The sequence below is a fragment of the Pleurodeles waltl genome, chromosome 9 (genome assembly GCF_031143425.1).
Source record: "Pleurodeles waltl isolate 20211129_DDA chromosome 9, aPleWal1.hap1.20221129, whole genome shotgun sequence".
Classification (NCBI taxonomy): domain Eukaryota; kingdom Metazoa; phylum Chordata; class Amphibia; order Caudata; family Salamandridae; genus Pleurodeles; species Pleurodeles waltl.
Window position 1 is genome coordinate 242415596 of NC_090448.1, and position 18692 is coordinate 242434287.

Consider the following 18692-nt stretch of genomic DNA (forward strand, 5'->3'; position numbering starts at 1 on the left):
TATACAGCACAATCTTACTAGAAGTAGTATGGAAGCCCAAAAAATAAACTAGACTGTATGTAAAGTTTCAAAATTACTACATAATTAACTAAAAGGCACATTTATGGTAAAGTAATTTTGTAAACCAATAAACAAATACACAACAAGCAAAATAGATAAAAAGAAAGAAATCACGTTCATTGGCACGATCTAGTTCCGAATTCCTCGGATATTAGCTCCCTAATGACTTTCCACCAGTTTAACAAATCCCCACAAAACTTTCCAGACCAATTGCATTTTCTAAATTGTGAGCTGATGTACATTTTTTGTGGTGATTCGTTAAGGGGGTTAAAAGATAAAAATGGGTCCCAAAACGTGTTTTTCCATCAATGCATTTTCATTAGACTATCGTATTTGCCGTAGCGCGGAAACGGCTGAATGGATTAACATGAAATGTGGCAGGATTATACATTACGGTGCAGAGATGTTGTTGTTGAGTACTGCAGTTAAGTGGGATAAGAATATATATATATTTTTTTCTTATAAGGCATTTAAACTTGGTGATATCAGTTTTGTAGCGGAATTGCACAAAACTTGGTCTAACTACTGCCGTACATGACCATAAACATTGAACAATATATAAAAATATGAATAAATATATTTTCCCTACCTATGACCACTTACATAAAGTGGTCATAAGTAGGGACCTACTATGTACCTATATCTAAGGCCTAACTGATCACAGCTAACATATAGTAAAAACAATAGGGCTGTTGTTTCATTCCCTAAAAATAGCCATTACCACATATATATTGCCTTGCCATCTCCAAGTACTACAGAGTTTACTGCAAAGTTATCACAGTATACCCTGGCCCAAACATAACTAAGGCCTAGCTGTATTATTGGCTTGTGGTTCCCTTGTGTCACTCATGGTGTGCAATGGGCAAAGCAATACTTAAGTCAGATTTACAAAGGAGTGCAAGGCCATTAAGCATGGCCCTGCGCTGATTGGTAAATCTAGAAAAAAGCAAGGGAGCATAATTTGCTGTTTTGAGGTGCTCTGCACACCATAATCTACATTACTGCTGAAAATCACATATATCTGTATGCCACGGCACTGTATCCACTCCGCTATATGCTATACCACTCTATGCCTCTCCACTCTACGCTATTACAATGTACGCAAAGCAACTGTACACCACCCCAGTCTTAATCACTCCACTGTATGCCACTCCACTCTACAACACTCCACTTCAGGCTAATCCATTTTACGCCAATCCACTCTAATGTATGGCACCCTGCTTTACGCCACTTCGTTCTACACTATTTGATTGGACCCAACTCCGATGTTCGTCACTCCACTCTATGCTAGTACGCCCTACCCTACACTACTGTACACCACTCAGGTCTACGCCACTCCATTATACACTACTACACTCTATGCTCCTCCACTGTACAGCAATAAGCTGTACGCCACTTCACTTTACACCACTTCATTATACCCAACTCCACTATACGGTACTCCGCTGTACACTATTACACTCTATGCTCCTCCACAGTACAGCAATATGCTGTAAGGCACTCCACTCTATTACACTGCACACAACTACACTCTACGGCAGTTCACTCCATGATTTTACACTGTATAGGACTCCATTCTACGCTGTTCAGTGTACGTCACTCCGCTATACGGTGCTTCATTATAAGCTATTCCCTTCTATACCATTCAGTAGTATGAAACTCCATACTATGCGATTCCAGTATATGCTACTTCATTCTCCGCTATTTCATTGGATGCCACCCCATTGTATGCTATTACATTCTACCCCATTCCAATGTATGCTACTCCTGTCTACACGACTTCACTGTACACTACTCCACTATATGCTATTCCAGTCTACGCCACTCTATTGTACACCACTCCACAACACTGCATTCTACGCTAGTCCATTGGACGCTACTCCACTCTAGACCACTTCAGTCTATGTCACTCCACTATATGCTACTTCATTCTACTCCATTCCACTATACACTACTTCAGTATACACTATTCCACCCTACACTATTCTACTCTACTCTTTCCACTCCATGCTGCTTCTGTACTCCACTGTACACTATTCCACTATACGACACTCCATTCTACACTATAATTCTGTATGCAACTTTAATCTTTGCCCCTCTACTGTATGGTATTCCAATCTACCACACTCCACTGCATGCTATTACACTCTAAGATACCACACAATACCCCACTACAGTCTAAACCATTTCACTGTACGCTACTCCACTCTACGCTATTCCACTCCACTGTACGCCACTCCAGTGTACACCACATCACTGTATACCACTCCATTCTACACTAGTCCATTGGCTGCCACTCCACACCATTCCACTCTACATCACTCCACTATAAGCTGCTTCACTCTACGCCACTACAGTGTACACTACTCCAGTCTACACCACTCCATGCTATTCTGCTCTGCTATTCTACTTTACGCTCTTCCTCTCTATGCCACTCCTCTCTAGTCAGCTCTACGCTATTCCACTGTATGCCACTCTATTCTATGCTATTACACTGTACCCCACCACACAATACACCACTCCAGTCTAAACCACATCAGTGTACGCCACACACCACTGTATGCTAAAACACTTTGTACCACTCAACTGTATGCTATTACACTCTATGCCACTACACTGTACGCTACTCTATGCCACTCCAGTGCACTCTCCTCCACACTGTACAACTCGACTCCACAAAACTCTACCACACTCAACTCAACTCTATGCCGGTACATTCCACTTTCCAAATTTGCACTTGACTCTATGCCTGTACACTTTATTGTACAACACTCTACTCCACAACAGTTTGAATGATACAGCACTTCTCTCTAGTGTATGAGAAGCCACTCCGATTTCAGTTTCCTCGACTCTATGATACCTCACTTCAATGTATGCACCCCACTCTACGCTAATCCAATGTACCCTATTCCACTGTACACGACTCCACTCTACGCTTGTTCACTGTATGCCACTCCATCCTTCTACACTCCACTGTACAATATTCCACTATATACTACTCCACTTTACAGTAATTCACTCAAGGCCACTACAGTGTACGCCACTCCATTGTAGGACACTCTCCTCCACTCTATATAACTCCACTCCATAAAAGTATATCACACTTCATGGCACTCTACGACATTCTACTCCACTCTATCCACGATCACTCCACTGTTTAATCATATGTTCCACTCTATGCCCATACACTCTAATGTACAACACTGTATTCCACTGTATGTCATTTTTCTACTCAACACAACACTGTACTGTACTGTACACTACCTCACTCCAATTTATATTAGTTTACTACCCATGCTACGCCAGTACATTCCATTCCAAGACACACCAATACACTCTATTGTACTTTACTCCACACTATGTTACACCACTCCACTATACAAGGTCTTAACTCACTCTACCCTACAACAATCCACTCTATACACCTCCACTGTTTCACACATTAGTGTATTCTATGCAACTCCACTCTACAACACAGTATACCACTTTGACACTTTACTCCAGTCTATATCCCTTCACTCTTCTGTACAACACTGTACTATAACATATGTTAATGTGCAACACTCACACAGTAACCCAGTCTACTCCACTGTATGCCACTCAATGTCATTGTATTCTATAACACTGTATGCCAATCCACTGTACCACACTCTACAACACTGTTTTGTACACCACTTCACAAAAATCAATTAGACTGTATGCCACTCTACTGTAGTCTACAAAACTATCCAATACCCTACTCCAATTTTTGACACTTTACTCAACTGTATGCTACACCACTCCACTCGAATGCACTCCACTTCACTATATTATACAACACGCCACTCTACTCTATGACACTTTTTTCCACTTTACACTAAGCCACTCCAGTGTACTCCACTCCATTATAATCCACTCTACTACACTTTATCCCACTCTGCAGCCCTATACTATACTACACACTGCGCCGCTCCTCTGTCTGACACTCTACTCCACTGTATGCAAACTCAACTCTACAGCACTGTACTACAGTCTACTCCACTCTACTCAACTCTCTGTCACTTTTTGACACTTGACAACACACCACTAAACTTCTCTCTGTGATACGCCATTCCACTATTTGACACGGCACCCCACTTTTTTACATTCTCCTCCACTGTACTCTACGAAACTCCACCAGATGATACTCTGCTCTATGACACTGTACTTTACCCTACTCAACTCTGTGACAGGTTATCACACCCTACACTATTGTTCAACATGCCATTCCACTGTACAACTCGCTGCTCCTGTTTACAATACTTGGCTTCACTATATGAGACACCGTGCTGCTACACTATATAACACTTTACTACAGTGTACGATACACTACTACACTTGATTCCAGTCTACAATACTCCAGTTTATGAGAATAGACTTTACATCACTTTCCTCCACTGTATCCTCCACGTAACTTTACACTTGCAACACTTTAAATATATATATATTTTTAATTAAATGAAGCCATTATAATTCAATGAAAGAACAAATGGTTAAAGCTTAGTTATAGTAAGGAAAACTTTTCCCTAAAAAAAACAAGTTTAAACTACACAAACTTTAAAAATGTATAGTTCTGACTTTCATTTACAATTCATCCACCACCTAAAAATTATTCGAAATAGGGGATCTTGCTGCACACACTTTTCAGCTCGCCAACCAGACAACACTAACTATAACTCGCCACTCTACCATGCACTGTGTTCTCACAAATAATTACACTCCACTATACAACACTACATTGTATGAGATTCACTGTACTGCACAAATCTACACTCTACAACATGGAACTACACAACACTCTACTCCACTGAACTTCACTCTATGACACTGCATTCTATAACAGTCTGCTACACTCTATAACACTCTACTTGATAACACTACCACACTGCAGTCGACAACACTCAACAATACAACACTCAGCTCTACTGTTCGCCACACCACTACACAGCACAACACGCTGCTCCACTTTATGATACTACGTTCCATGATACAACACAACACACCACGCCACTCCACTCTATTTGACTCCACTATATTCCACTCTACAATGCGCAACTCCATGACACTAAACTCTAAGGCACTCTACTTCACTGTACTACACTCCACTTTACAACACTTTAATCCACTAAAACCATTATCATGTGATGAAAAAAACAAAGGTTAAGGATAATTTGTAGGTAGAAATACATTATGTATTCTTCCCATACAAATCAAACTTCAAATACACCAACACTAAAAATTGTAAAGTTATGATTATAACTTTGTTTATAATTTACACACCTTCTTCAAATTACTATAAGTTGCACACTTCCGAACAGTCGTCACCTCACTCTCCAAGCTACATTAACAATAACTCATGCCTTTTCCATGCACCGTTTCACCCTTGCATACTACATCGCTTATAGCATGTGAAATCATAATATCCATAACTAACTTATCAAATTACATTGTTTGTCACAACACAGAGCAAGGTAGAGTAGTGAGTTATAGTTAGAGTTCTCTGGTTAGCGAGTTGAAAAGAGTGTGTTCTGAGATCCACTACTTACAATAATTTGAAGGTGGTGGATAAATTGTTAATGAAAGTCGCCAATTATAGTTAGGACCATTTTTTCCATAGACAAAGCTTGTTTTTGTTTTGCCAATAACTTTGGTGCTGTTCAACTGATCTTCACGAAATTTTCAAAATGCATACTTCAGTTGGTTAAGCTGCTGTGTTGAAAGTTTCAGATTGATCTGTTAAGTGGAGGCTGATTAAAAGGGGATGGTCCCAAAGCACTTCTTCCTCATTCTTCGTCAATGGGATTTTTCAAACTTTTGAACATGACTACAGCCCAAACCGCTGAAGGGAATTACACCAAATTTGGCAGAAAGCTAGCTCTTGTTCCAAAAAGAGTGCTTTCTGGGATTTGGTGTAAATCTGTTCATTAGTTTTGGAGTAATTAGATTTTAAAAAATATAGATATCTAGACACACAGATGATCCGTGGATCCAACCACGCTCACATCTGATTGGCTGCCAACACTTCAACAAGAAAGTGTTGCCAGCCATCTTTGGACTCAACTTCAGCCAAAAAAAAAAAAAGATTAAAAACAAAAAGAAAAGGGGCCTGGGTAAAGTCACCCTTAGCCTTGGTCTAGGGGTCCCCACGGACCCCAGCAGGGCTAAAAAGCTTTAAAAAAAAAAAAGAACATCTCAGAAAAATCCACAGATGGATCAGGGGAGTTTTCTGAGAATCTTTTGCCCCCGGATGGGCCATGTCTAAGCGGTATTGGGGGCTTCAAAAAGAAGGTGGGCACAGGGACTCCTAGGGCTTGTATCAGCCCCGGGGAACCCCCATCTCCCAGGGCAATTGATTTCACACATCCTCCCTCCCCACAGCCCTGGGACAAAACAATAATTTGATATGGGGGAGGCCTGTATGCCTCCACCAGGTAACGCCACCTTCCCGGGGCTAAGGATTAAATTAACACAGGCCCGCAGCATGGTCCCCACAGCCCCGGGGACTGCCACTCCCCTGGGGAAATTCACTTCCCACATGCCCCGCCCCACAACCCTGAAGACCGCCACCTCCACTTCCCTGGGGAACATTTCATATGTTGGATGGGTACCTCGCAGCCTCCCCCTCAAAGAGCCAATAATGCCCCTGGGGACCACCCTAAAAGACCTCCCACCGTCCCCCAAGGACCGGCTGCTGCTATGTTCCGGGGCACCCACCCCAAGGACATAGATGTTTGTTGTGAAAGCTTCTGCCAAGTCAGATCAAACACTCCAGTTCCAGCAAGCGAGAGTTGTCAAACAGCTTACACTTGCTAGAAGTAGAGATTACCTCTTTCCCTGCCTACAGACATGCAGGCAGGGAAAGAGAGGAAACAATGCATGTTTAGCAGCTCCCTGTCTGTGACAGCAATGCCAGCTCCTGCCTTAAGGCACCCGCACACTCTCATTGCACACTGGGTGGGCCTGCTCGGCACCCAGGACAGATGGCCGGGCTCCCCACCCCCCAAAAAAATATATATTAAGGCCCGGCTGTGCTGCCCAATACCCCACACTGGGCATTCACCCAACGAGCTAGCACTTACTAACTAACCAGTAGAAAGTGCTCCAGTTGGATAGACATTTTGTGCAAACTGTGGACTTTTTTTGGACAAATGAGCAGTGAGCCATGGTGCTCATTTCACGGAAATTAAACCTCAACAGGAAACACTTACAAATATAAACGTAGCTGGTGCCCCAGTTGAAGCTCCACTTCTGGAAAGGACAAATGATCTTAAACCCTGGGCTGGTGAAGGCAAAGAAAGTGCGTTTACTCCACATTTCCATACTGAAAAACGATCTGAAATCCTTTGTGAAGGTGACTGCATCTTTCATTTATTGGAGCGCAATCAGATACTCTCATACCCACTCTTATACCCAGACACTCTGACAGCCACTCTCACACCCTAGGACACCCTCTCACACCTATTCTCATACCCAGAGAGACAGGCCCTGAGGCAAACTCTCCCAGCGCATGGCCAAAGGCTGTGCGCGGCGTGGGTTTGGTTAGTTAGGGGGCCAAACCCTGCCGCGCATGGCCAAAGGATCTGCAGAGCAGTGGTTGAATTAATGTATACTAATGAAAATTACTTTGCGTAATTTTTTTTTTTTAAAACACAGAAATTCACTTAGAAAACCAAAGGTTACAGAGACGTTCTAGTTAGGTTCTGAATTTACTCGCACAAAACCAGAGAAATTCAGCAGTTAAAGTTATTTCAAGTAACTATAACTCGCTGCCTCGCCATGTACTGCTAATTACCCCAAGTATTACAGCACTCATGGCAACTTTGATAATGCCAATAAAAATATCGACATAACATTAGAAGTTTAATTACTGAAAAAATACCTAGGCATGCGTAAGCGCGTGTTATACTTATCTTGGGCCGCAAGTTATAGTTACTTGAAATAAATAACTATAACTGCTGAATTTCTATGGTTTGTTTCAAGTAAATTCAGAACCTAACTAGAACGTCCCTGTAACTTCTGGTTTTATAAGTGAATTATATGGAGAATGTTACTTACCCAGTAGACATCTGTCCGTGGCATGTAGTGCTGCAGATTCACATGCTTTGCATACGTCCGCCATCTAGTGTTGGGCTCAGAGTGTTACAAGTTGTTTTACTTCTAAAAAGGTTTTAGAGTCATGGGATCAAGTGACTCCTTCCCTCAGTTATACTGTGCATGGGCATCGAGTCCTGTGTTAGATTGTTTTCCCGCAGGAGGAAGTAAAGAGTGTATAAGTGTACATGCACAAATATAGTTAAGAAATGAGATGTACATGGAACGTATATACTTATTTACAATATATAGTAATACAACAGCCACAGGCTTCCTGGGAAGAGGGAGGTCTCGTGAATCTACAGCACTACATGCCACAAACAGATGTCTACTGGGTATGTAACATTTTCCGTTCAATGGCATGTGTAGGTGTAGCTACACATGCTTTTCATAGACTGTAAAGCAGTCCTCTCCCCAAAATAAAAGGTGGCTAGCCAGTAGGAGTTGGAGTAGTTTGAAAAAGTGTTCTAAGCACTGCGTGTCCAACATTTGCCTGTTGGTGAGAGAATACATCCACACAGTAGTGTTTAGTAAATGTGTGTGGTGTAGATCATGTGGCAGCTTTACATATGTCTGCCATTGGTATATTTCCTAAGAATGCCATTGAAGCTCCTTTTTTCCTAGTGGTGTGTGCTTTAGGGGGTTACTGGTAAATGTCCTTTAGCTTTAACATAGCAAGTTTGAATACACTTTACTATCCATCTGGCTAATCCGTTTTTTGAAATAGGATTACCTTTCTGAGGTTCTGAGAATGCCACAAACAGTTGTTTGGATTTTCTAAGTGTTTTTTTTCTATCTATATAGTACATGAGGGCCATTTTTACATCAAGTGTGTGAAGAGCTCTTTCAGTCACTGAATCTGGCTGAGGAAAGAAGACTGGCAATTCCACTGACTGATTGATATGAAAAGGTGAAACTACCTTTGGTAGGAATTTTGAATTTGTTCTAAGAACTAATTTGTCTTTATGGATTTGAAAGAAAGATTCTTCTAAAGTGAACGCTTAAAGAAGTGGTTACTACGAAAAAGGCAACTTTCCATGATAGAAACTGTAGAGTACAAGAATGTATGGGTTCAAATGGTGGCCCCATAAGTCTTGTGAGAAGACTATTAATATTCCATAAAGGGGTTGGAGGAATTCTAGGTGGAATAACCCTTTTCAGACCTACCATAAAGGCCTTTATAACAGGAATCCTGAACAGGGAAATATGTTGTCTATTTTGGAGGTATGCAGCTATAGCTGGTAAATTAATCCTAATAGACGAATATGTCAGATTTACTTTTTGTAAGTGTAGCAAATAGCAAACAATATCCTGTACTGAAGCTTTAAGTTGATCAATATTTTTGGGTTGACAATAGTAGACAAAACGCATCCATTTAGCTGGATAACATTGTCTAGTTGTGGATTTGCGCGCTTCTTTTAGAATATCCATACATTCAGATGGAAGTTCTAAACAGCCAAACTTTATGACTTCAGGAGCCAAATCCCCTGGTTGAGTATACTCGGATTTGGATGTCTGATTTGACCCCTCCTTTGAGTCAACAAATGTGGTCTGTTTGGGAGTTTGTGATGTGATACTACGGCCAGGTCCTATGACGTTGTGTACAAATGTTGACGTGCCCATGTGGGAGCTATGAGTAGCATAGGGAGTGAGGTTTGTTTCATCTTTTCTTTTTTTAATCAAAGATGGAATTAGTGGGAGAGGTGGAAAAGCATAAGCAAATATCCCTGACCAATTCATCCATACAGCATTGGCCTTGGATTGAGGGTGTGGGTACCTGGATGCAAAGCTTTGGCATTTTGTGTTTTCTTTTGTGGTGAAAAGGTCTATGTCTGGGATTCCCCACATTTGGAAGTATTGTTGAATCACTTGTGGGTGAATATCTCATTCGTGGACTTGTTGCTGCATCCTGCCTAAGTGGTCTGCTAATTGATTGGGTATCCATGGAAGACACTCAGCCAGTAATTGAATGTGATTGTGAATTGCCCAGCTCCAAACTGTCTGTGCTAAAAGGGACAGCTGAGATAAGTGACCCCCCCCCCGTTTTATGAAGATAATACATTGTGGTCATATTTTCTTGTTGTGATTAACACTATCTTGTGTGTGATTTGTGTCTGAAAAGCTTTGAGTGGTAGGAATACTGCTAATAATTCCAAGTAGTTTATATAATGCCTGTTGAATTGAGTCCCATTCCCCCTGTATAGTGAGGTTGTTGAGATGAGCTCCCCAACCTATCAGTGATGCATTGTTGTGATTGTGGTTTGAGGCGCAGGGTCCTGAAATTGCCACCCCTTTGATAGGTTGGTGTAATTCCACCAATGCAGAGAGAGGTGAGTCTGACGGTCCAACAACACTAGATGCTGAATTTGACCCTGTGCCCGAGACCATTGTTGAGAAAGACACTGCTGTAATGATTGCATGTGTAGTCTTGCATTGGGGACTATGGCTATGCATGAAGCCATCATTACCAATTGTTTAATCAACAACTTGTCTGTGTAAGTGTGGTTGTATTGTAGTTGAGATAAGATTTTGTGAAAAGCTTGAACCCTCACTGGGTTTTGATATGCTAATCCTGATTGAGTGTTCAGAATTGCTCCCAGATACGGTTGTATCTGTGATTGCTGCAGGTGAGATTTGTGGTAATTAATTGTGAATCCTAGATTGTGTAGGGAGTCTATGGTATATTGAGGCTGTTGTTGACAAATGAATTGCACTGGCTTTTATGATCCAGTTGTCCAGATATGGGAAGACATGTATGTGCTGTCTTCTGAGGAATGGGCAAAAACCATTGCTAAGCATTTGGTGAACACCCTTGATTCTGTTGTTACCCCAAATGTTAGCACTTGAATTGGTAGTGCTTTCCTGATAAATCTTAGATACTTTTGATATGCTGGATGTATCTGAATGTGGAAATAAGCATCCTTGAGGTCTCATGCTGTCAAGTAATCCGGTTTTTGTAGTAGGGGAATGATGTCTTGTAGGGTGACCATACGAAAGTGTTCTGAAAGGATGTATAAATTGAGGGGTCTGAGATATAAAAGTGGTCTCAGAGTACCATCTTTCTTTGGTATGAGGAAGTACAGTAAATATACTCCGGATCCTTGTTGGGATATAGGCATTATCTTTATGGCCCCTTTGAGTAATAGTGATTGTACCTCCTGTTTTAATAAAGTGAGATGTAAGTATGTGTGAACGAGGGGGAATGTTTGGTGAAGTAGAGATGAGTTCTAGACAATAGCCACATTGGATAATTGATAGAACCCACTGATCTGTGGTGATGCACCATTGGGGGTAAAAATGTGAGGTGGATGGTTCTGTGATTGATGGTTTGAAACCACCACTAAATTGTGGCCTACGAAAAGTGCCTCTAGTGAGTGTGGTGCATAATGCACCCATAGCTTTAGAGGTCTCTGAGTCCTTTTTAAGCTTATCTATTGCAGTATCAACCTCTGGCCCAAATAAATGTTCTTTATCGAAGGGCATGTTTAATACTGCTTGCTGTATCTCTGGCTTAAATCATGAAGCTCTTAGCCATGCACGTCTCCTAATGATCATGCTGATGTTGACTCCCCTTGCTGCTGTATCAGCTGCATCTGTGGCACATATAATTGTTTGAAATAGCCTGTCCTTCTGCTACTATCTGTTGCCCCCTTTTTTGATGTTCTGGTGGAAGATATTGTAACAAGTCTTCCATCTGATCCCAATGAGCCCTATCATACCCTGCTAGGAGTGCTTGGGAATTAGCAATTCATCAGTCCTTACCAGCTTGAGTAGCAACTCTTTTACCTACTGCATACATTTTTTGACTTTCTTCGTCTGGAGGAGATGCATCTCCTGTAAACTGGCTATTGGCTTGTTTTCTTGCTCCACTTAGCACTATAGAATCAGGTGGAAATTATGCCGTAATAAAAACTAGATCAGAGGGTGCAGGTTTATATATTTTTTTTTAATCAACCCTCGGTGTAATGGATTCTTGCTTTTACAGGTTCTTTAAAAAATGTCTTCAGCATGTCTGAGCATGCCTGGAAGCATAGGGAGACAATGGTACTCTTTATGAGTAGATATTTGAGTATTAAATAGAAAATCATCCTCAATGGGATATGTATGTATTTGTGTGTTATGATACACAGCCGCCCTCGCTAGGTACAAATCTGGGTCATTAGGAGGAATGGGATCAGTGTAATATATACACACACACTGGGTTTACCTCTTCTTGAGGATCAGTTAAATCATCTCTATGTGGTGATGCAGAGGATTCCTGTTGAGAGAACGGTGCTGAGTGTGTAGGTGAAGGTGGTGGGGTAGAAGGAAGAGAAGGAGAATGTGGTGGTGAATGCTGAAGTTGTTGCGTTGCCTTTTGTTTTTTCTTCTGTTTAAAGACTTTGATAGGTGGAGACCCAGCGTCTAAAGACTCTTGAAAAGTTAGTTTTCTTTGTATTGTTGGAGGAGGAGAGGCTATGATCCTTCCTGTTTCTTTGTGTATATGAATCTTGCACTGTTTAACGTCCATAACGTCTAATATAGGTTGTATCTGAGATGGCGCCTCAGCCTCTTGAGAATATTTACTACTAGCAGTTTTCGATTCAGAAGGCTTGGATACAGAATGCTTGACTCAGACCGAAAATGTCGGCTCCGAAAGTGCTGCTAATTGTTTTGGCTCTGAGGTGGGAAAGTACGATTTTCGCCTAGATACCGAAACAGGTGGGGCAGGCTGTTTGGTACATGCCGAATGCACTTTAGTGTTTTGTTTTTGTGTCGAACCCGAGGGTTGGTCCTCCGGATGTATTTTTTGGGTCTGACCACGGCCCAAGGGCAGTGGAGGACTGAAGACCGATTCAGAAGTCTTTTTAATTGTCTTATTCGTGTGACAGGGCTGCTGTGCTCACATACTGAGCCAGTGGGATGGACTGGCTGTCAACATTGGAAACTCGATCTGAATCTGCAATGGAGACGGCAACACGCTGTCCTACTTCTTCTTGCGCGTGTTCAACTCTGAAGATGTTGGGTGTATGTTCTGATGACTTGGACGCCATCTCCATTCGATGCTCTCTTCGGTCCTGAAGAGTCTTTTTGGATTGAAACGATCTACAAGCATCACAGGTCTCTTCTGTGTGTTCCAGAGACAGGCAGCGATTGCACACCATATGTTGAGCGGTGTAGGAAAATTTGGCGTGACACCGAGGACAGAACTGAAATGTTGTCCATCCCATCAGTCTAACGTTGTTTGACTACAATGTGTCGAAGTAGGCCAAGAAAAGGCGAGGTTGCCCCTAAGGGCATGTAATCGACCCCGACGAATGCAAACGGATCAACTATAAGAGTGGAAAACACAGTCAAAACTATAACAACGTTAATAGAAAGTTAGAGGAAAGTTCAGAAGATACTGAACCGAGATGCACTGGAGCAAGAGGAAACATGTCCGAACCGATAAAAACAATCTAACAAAGGACTCGATGCCCAAGCGCAGTATTACCGAGAGGAGGAGTCACTCGATCCGTGATTTAAAAACCTTCACAAACACACACACACATATATATATATATATATATATATATATGCATTCATGCACATTTAGGGTGGCAATCCCAAGACTATAAAAAAAACAAGAAACAAACATACATATATGTAACTTGTTCCAGTGTCACACAGATCTACAGTTAAATATTAAATATACCTCAGCAGGCGTGTTATCACAGATCTATGCTTTTAAAAATGATCCTTTGAAATCAACAATGGTGTAGGCATAATTAGTTTTTAAGTTGAGTAGTACTGACTGGTGCACTGTTTACAGGGTAGCAGAACATTATATGTTAGAGCTAGTAGTTTTATTGTTTGTGATCTGAAAGAGTCAGAAGGTCCGCATAAAGGGTTATCAAGTCGCAGTATGGGAAACAGCCATGCAGGGGAAGTAAGTTTGAAATCAGTGAGTGGTGTTGCAAACCTTTATGGATGTAAAAGAATGGTGGGGGAGAAGTAGGGATGTAAGGGTTTGACTAACTATGATTTTTGAGGAGACGTGGATTGCAAAGAAGCAGATAGGGAAGACTCAGAGATGGTTTTTTTAGCAGGAGCTAAATGACTGCCTTTCAGGTGCACATGCAGTCCATTTGTGGGCAGTACATTACTGTACACTCTGCATTCAAAGGCAACTCATCCATAACTTGTAGGTGGAAAAACCCACGAAATGTAATAGGCTCTAAAACCACAACAAAGTTAGACGTCAGGTAGAAAAATACTTCCCGGTCTGATTTACTGAAAAGAACTATATGAAGATGAAAATATGCGACCTACTGGTGCCTATAACTGAAATTTCCAACACAAAAAGAGATGAGACCTATTCTGTATAATAGAAAATCTTGTATTATACAGAGTATTGCAATTCAGATGCAGGTGTTCTGACAAACTGTGCAGGCTGGACCCCAATCAGTTAGCCTGCCTACTAAGCAGGGGAACAAATGTATCAACAAAACACAAAAAAGGGTAAACAATACTGAGAGAATATTCGTAAAAGCTCTGACAGCAGGGTGCAATCTGAAGGAAAGACATCTGTGCTTTCATAATCCGGAAAACAGAATTAGTGTTGAACATTTACAGATTTCAGTCAGCCGCCTATCTGTTTGACCTCCAAGACCTGCGTTAAGGTAGCAAATTTGAGATACACAATGAGACACTTATTCAGGCCCAATACTGGCTGCATGCCCATATTTCTTTTATAGTAAATCAAAAAGCAAAACATATGTAGGATGCAGTAGTTTTAGGATCTGTGATACCAAAGCATTGGGCCCAAGTACTCTCTTAAGTGATACACTGATTTCAGGACTGAAAAGAGTGGCTAGCTGTACCTCTAATGTAAAGGATTTGGCCAAAGACCTATCAACCTCGTTTGAAGTTTTGAATCTGGAAACACTATCAACCAATTATGCTGCAAAATGCCCATCTATGGAATCCGTCAGACTAGATCAGGAGCAAAAAAGTAATTATGTATCATGCAACAAGCCTTCCATGAGAATCGGTGCTGTGTCCAAGAGTCACTTGCAAATACGTGCACTCTGAGATTTACCCCTTTTGAATTGAAGACAGAGGGCATTAAAAATATGGGTGGTAACCCTTTGGACAAGCATTACTGACTGGACGTGGTATTGAATCGCTCTTACTTACATGTGACACCTTCTGTTGTACTACAAAGTACACAGTCCTCTCCAGTAGCAGCACTTTCTTGGACATTGTCACCAACGTAAGATCAATTCCAAAGCAGAAAACATTGTCTGGTGTCTGTTCCCAAGACAACATGCAGGATTTGTGTAGGGCAGCAGCAGAGACCTGTCTGCTGGGTGTGCTGGACTGCTTGATGCTCAGACAGGCATGTTCTTAATAAAAGAATTAGAATCAAACACATCTCTTCCAAAAAAAGGAGGCAGAGAAAAGCAGTACACCATACAGGTAGACAGACCAGGAAAGTCAGTCTCTTTTTCCAGCCTGTTAGGAGGAAACAACGGAACTGGGAGTGCAGGTTGGGGATACATGGGGGAGTGAAACCACAATATGAGGAGGCACCCTGTCTCAAGTAGGCCTCCAAAATTCTGTTAAAAAGCCAACATGCTTTTTTAAAAGCTTTATCTGGTTCTCTCAGGGGACACAGGCAACTTCTCATCAGTTGAGAATGAGAAAGTGGGGCGACCATGTTAAAATGGACTACAAAAGAAACCAGTAAAGCATAAAACATCTGTGCTCTCTTTTTAAAATGTTTTAATAGATATATATGTATATATCTTTGACACTGTGCTCTAATTTTGAGTTTTATTAACTCAAGAAATGCTTAGATTAGAGACAATACAAAAAAGGTGCTGGGGCTGTGTTTTATTTTGTCTCCCTCCTGTTGGTCAATGTACTTTGTTCATTCATGCTTCCATGTTTTTGCCCTTGTTCTATATGTGTGGAATCGGAGATTGTATTTTCCTTCAGAGTTTGTGACCAAAGGGCACAAGTGGGAAGCAATGTATCCCCTTGCTAGGAATTCACTTGTGAATATATAGGTCTAATCAATAACCTGAAACCATGGTAACTTCAACTACCTTCTTGGATGCAAACTCCAAGTGTAACACAGCAATTCTGCTTGGCACAAACATTTTTCTATCCTGCTTTAATCAGCTGAGGTGTTAAAGGCAAGCTACCGTAATAACCCCGCTCCCACCAGCAAATGCAGATATACATTTTTAAACTATGCTGCATGCCTGCACTGGTTAGGACTCATTCTCAGTGAGGATGAAGTATCATATAAGACATTGTTAGAGATTCTTCTATGAGGACATGTCTTCATGTGACAATGTTTTGGACTCACAAGACCGCATTCCTAGTGGTCAAGGGTTTACCCAACCTTATTATTAAACACATTATTTCTGGTTTTACACCATATTAGTTTTCCAAATGAAGGCACCTTTATCTAAAATGTATTGTGGATTGTACTAATAACAGATTAGGGTTTTTAGTTTTTTAAGCAGTTTGCTTCTTCTTAAGCGAGAGAGAACCTTTGTGGTTTGTGATCCTTTGTGGTTTATCCTATGTGCATTTTATAAGTAATAATCAGTGAGAAGTAGTTACAGTTAAATTTTTTCTAATGTTGTTGTGCAGGTGGATCCCAAGTAAGAAAAGCTATTCAATACAGTAAATCTGGCACGCTCTATACACAGGCTCCTTCACCCAACTAAGATATCTCTTTGTTGTTTTCCTTTTCGATCATTATTACTGGAGCTGGGCAGTGGCTTGCAGGAGATGTAAGAGGTGCAGGGTACTTCAGGACACCTACACACATCTGGCATTCTGTACCACAAATCCCACAAATACTTTTCATACAACATTTTACTTCTGCTACCTAAAAACCGCATAAAAACATTCAATGCCCTTTTTTCAACTGAGCATTTCTATACAGGGACAAAAAGATCTGATCAAATACCTGAAAATACATGCTGTGAATTTAGTATAGAAATGCTCCTGCTTACTTCCTATACATAAATCCCCAAAGTCAAGATGCATGTGTAGAAATTATATTCCACTGGGATTGCCAGTTCAATAAACCCACACAGCCAGCACACAATTTACCAGAAAAGGAAAGGGTATAGCTCTTTCATCATCGGCAAACCTCTATCAGACATAGTTTTATCTGGGTCACACATTCAATGATATATTAGGGAACGGTGTTTCAACACAACACCTTCTTTCAATACTGGATCTGACCTAGTCAGAATGTGAAATGCAAAATTACCTAGTAGAGCAATAGGTGTGGGTGTAATGCTATGACTGTCTAAGCCATGTCCAGCGGAGAAATATTTCCTGATCTTGGCAGAAGCATAGATTTTCTTTGCAAGGTGGTCACGTAGGGTCCCCTCTAGATAAAACCGGAAACTGCATGGACATTATAACTATAAACAAGAAAACATTTTCCATACACCATGACACCTCAAAACATGGAAAAATAACTTTACATTGTAACAACTATACATTAGATACAATAATAGTGTAGTTATTCACAATGAACAAATCATTTACATCACATACGAAGAAGAAAAAAAAAAAAAAAAACATGCAGGTAAACCAATCATATGGATAGCGGTATTAGCACAGATGGTAGCACGAAGGAACTACATGTAATATTGTCTACTCACCCCATTCCCTGTTTAAAAGCCTCAATAAGTTCATCTTTTTTATTTTGATCTTCCACCCAATAACTGCTTGGGATCACAAATTCAGATACCACACGGCACTCTGGGCAGGACCTGTAACAAAAAACAAAGAAACTATAGATACAGATGTACTGTGCTGGATGTTTTATATAGTTATTACATATTAAATCTGTCACAGTAATCATGCATTGATGATTTTCATCATCTTTAATGTAACAATTATTAAATAATGCATTGTTGTAACATTAGAGATCAGTAGATGCTGTGTAAGATGGCAGAGATCCTCAGAACCAGTTGCCATATTATGCTTTGGGCAACCACTTAAGTCTCAGTTGGGGCACCAAGGGAATTATCTGCTTAACCACCATGCCCCTTTCACAGCAGCTGCAAGAGGCTACTTTTCTGATGGTATGTCACACTGCCACCAAGGAAGAGGCTGCAGCCCAGTCTTGATTGGCCCATGTCATGATCACCCACACCTATGGCTGTGATCCTACAGATTGATTATTTTGAATGTGGTCTCATACTGTAAAGAGGTATAACTCCTTATGTTCTGACTGATATTTAAAACATCAAATGGCTGTAATATCGGATGATCAGAAATGTGAGAATAAGCAAAGGAAGAAGAGAACGTGCCAATTTTCCATCTCTGTCTGTATTGTGAATTGATTCCATTAAGATCTATCAGGCAGCTAATAAGATTCCCACCAAATCTTAATAGAGGTAAACTGCGAACATAGACTTAGTAATCCAATTCACAGTAAAAAGGGACTCTGAATGCAGTTTCTTGATGGTCATTTGCCAGCAACCACTCAAGAAACGTGATTAACTGCTGGTAGAAAATGA

The 18692-nt window shown here is 40.9% G+C and overlaps 1 protein-coding gene across 1 annotated transcript in view; it reads right to left on the reverse strand.

The window, feature by feature from the left end:
- Positions 1 to 18692, reverse strand: part of MKRN2 (makorin ring finger protein 2) — a 227283-nt gene that overhangs the window by 78236 nt on the left and 130355 nt on the right. The window contains exon 6 of the mRNA XM_069206645.1: positions 17829 to 17939. Within this exon, the coding sequence (XP_069062746.1) occupies positions 17829 to 17939 (111 nt within the window). The remainder of the gene's footprint in view (positions 1 to 17828; positions 17940 to 18692) is intronic.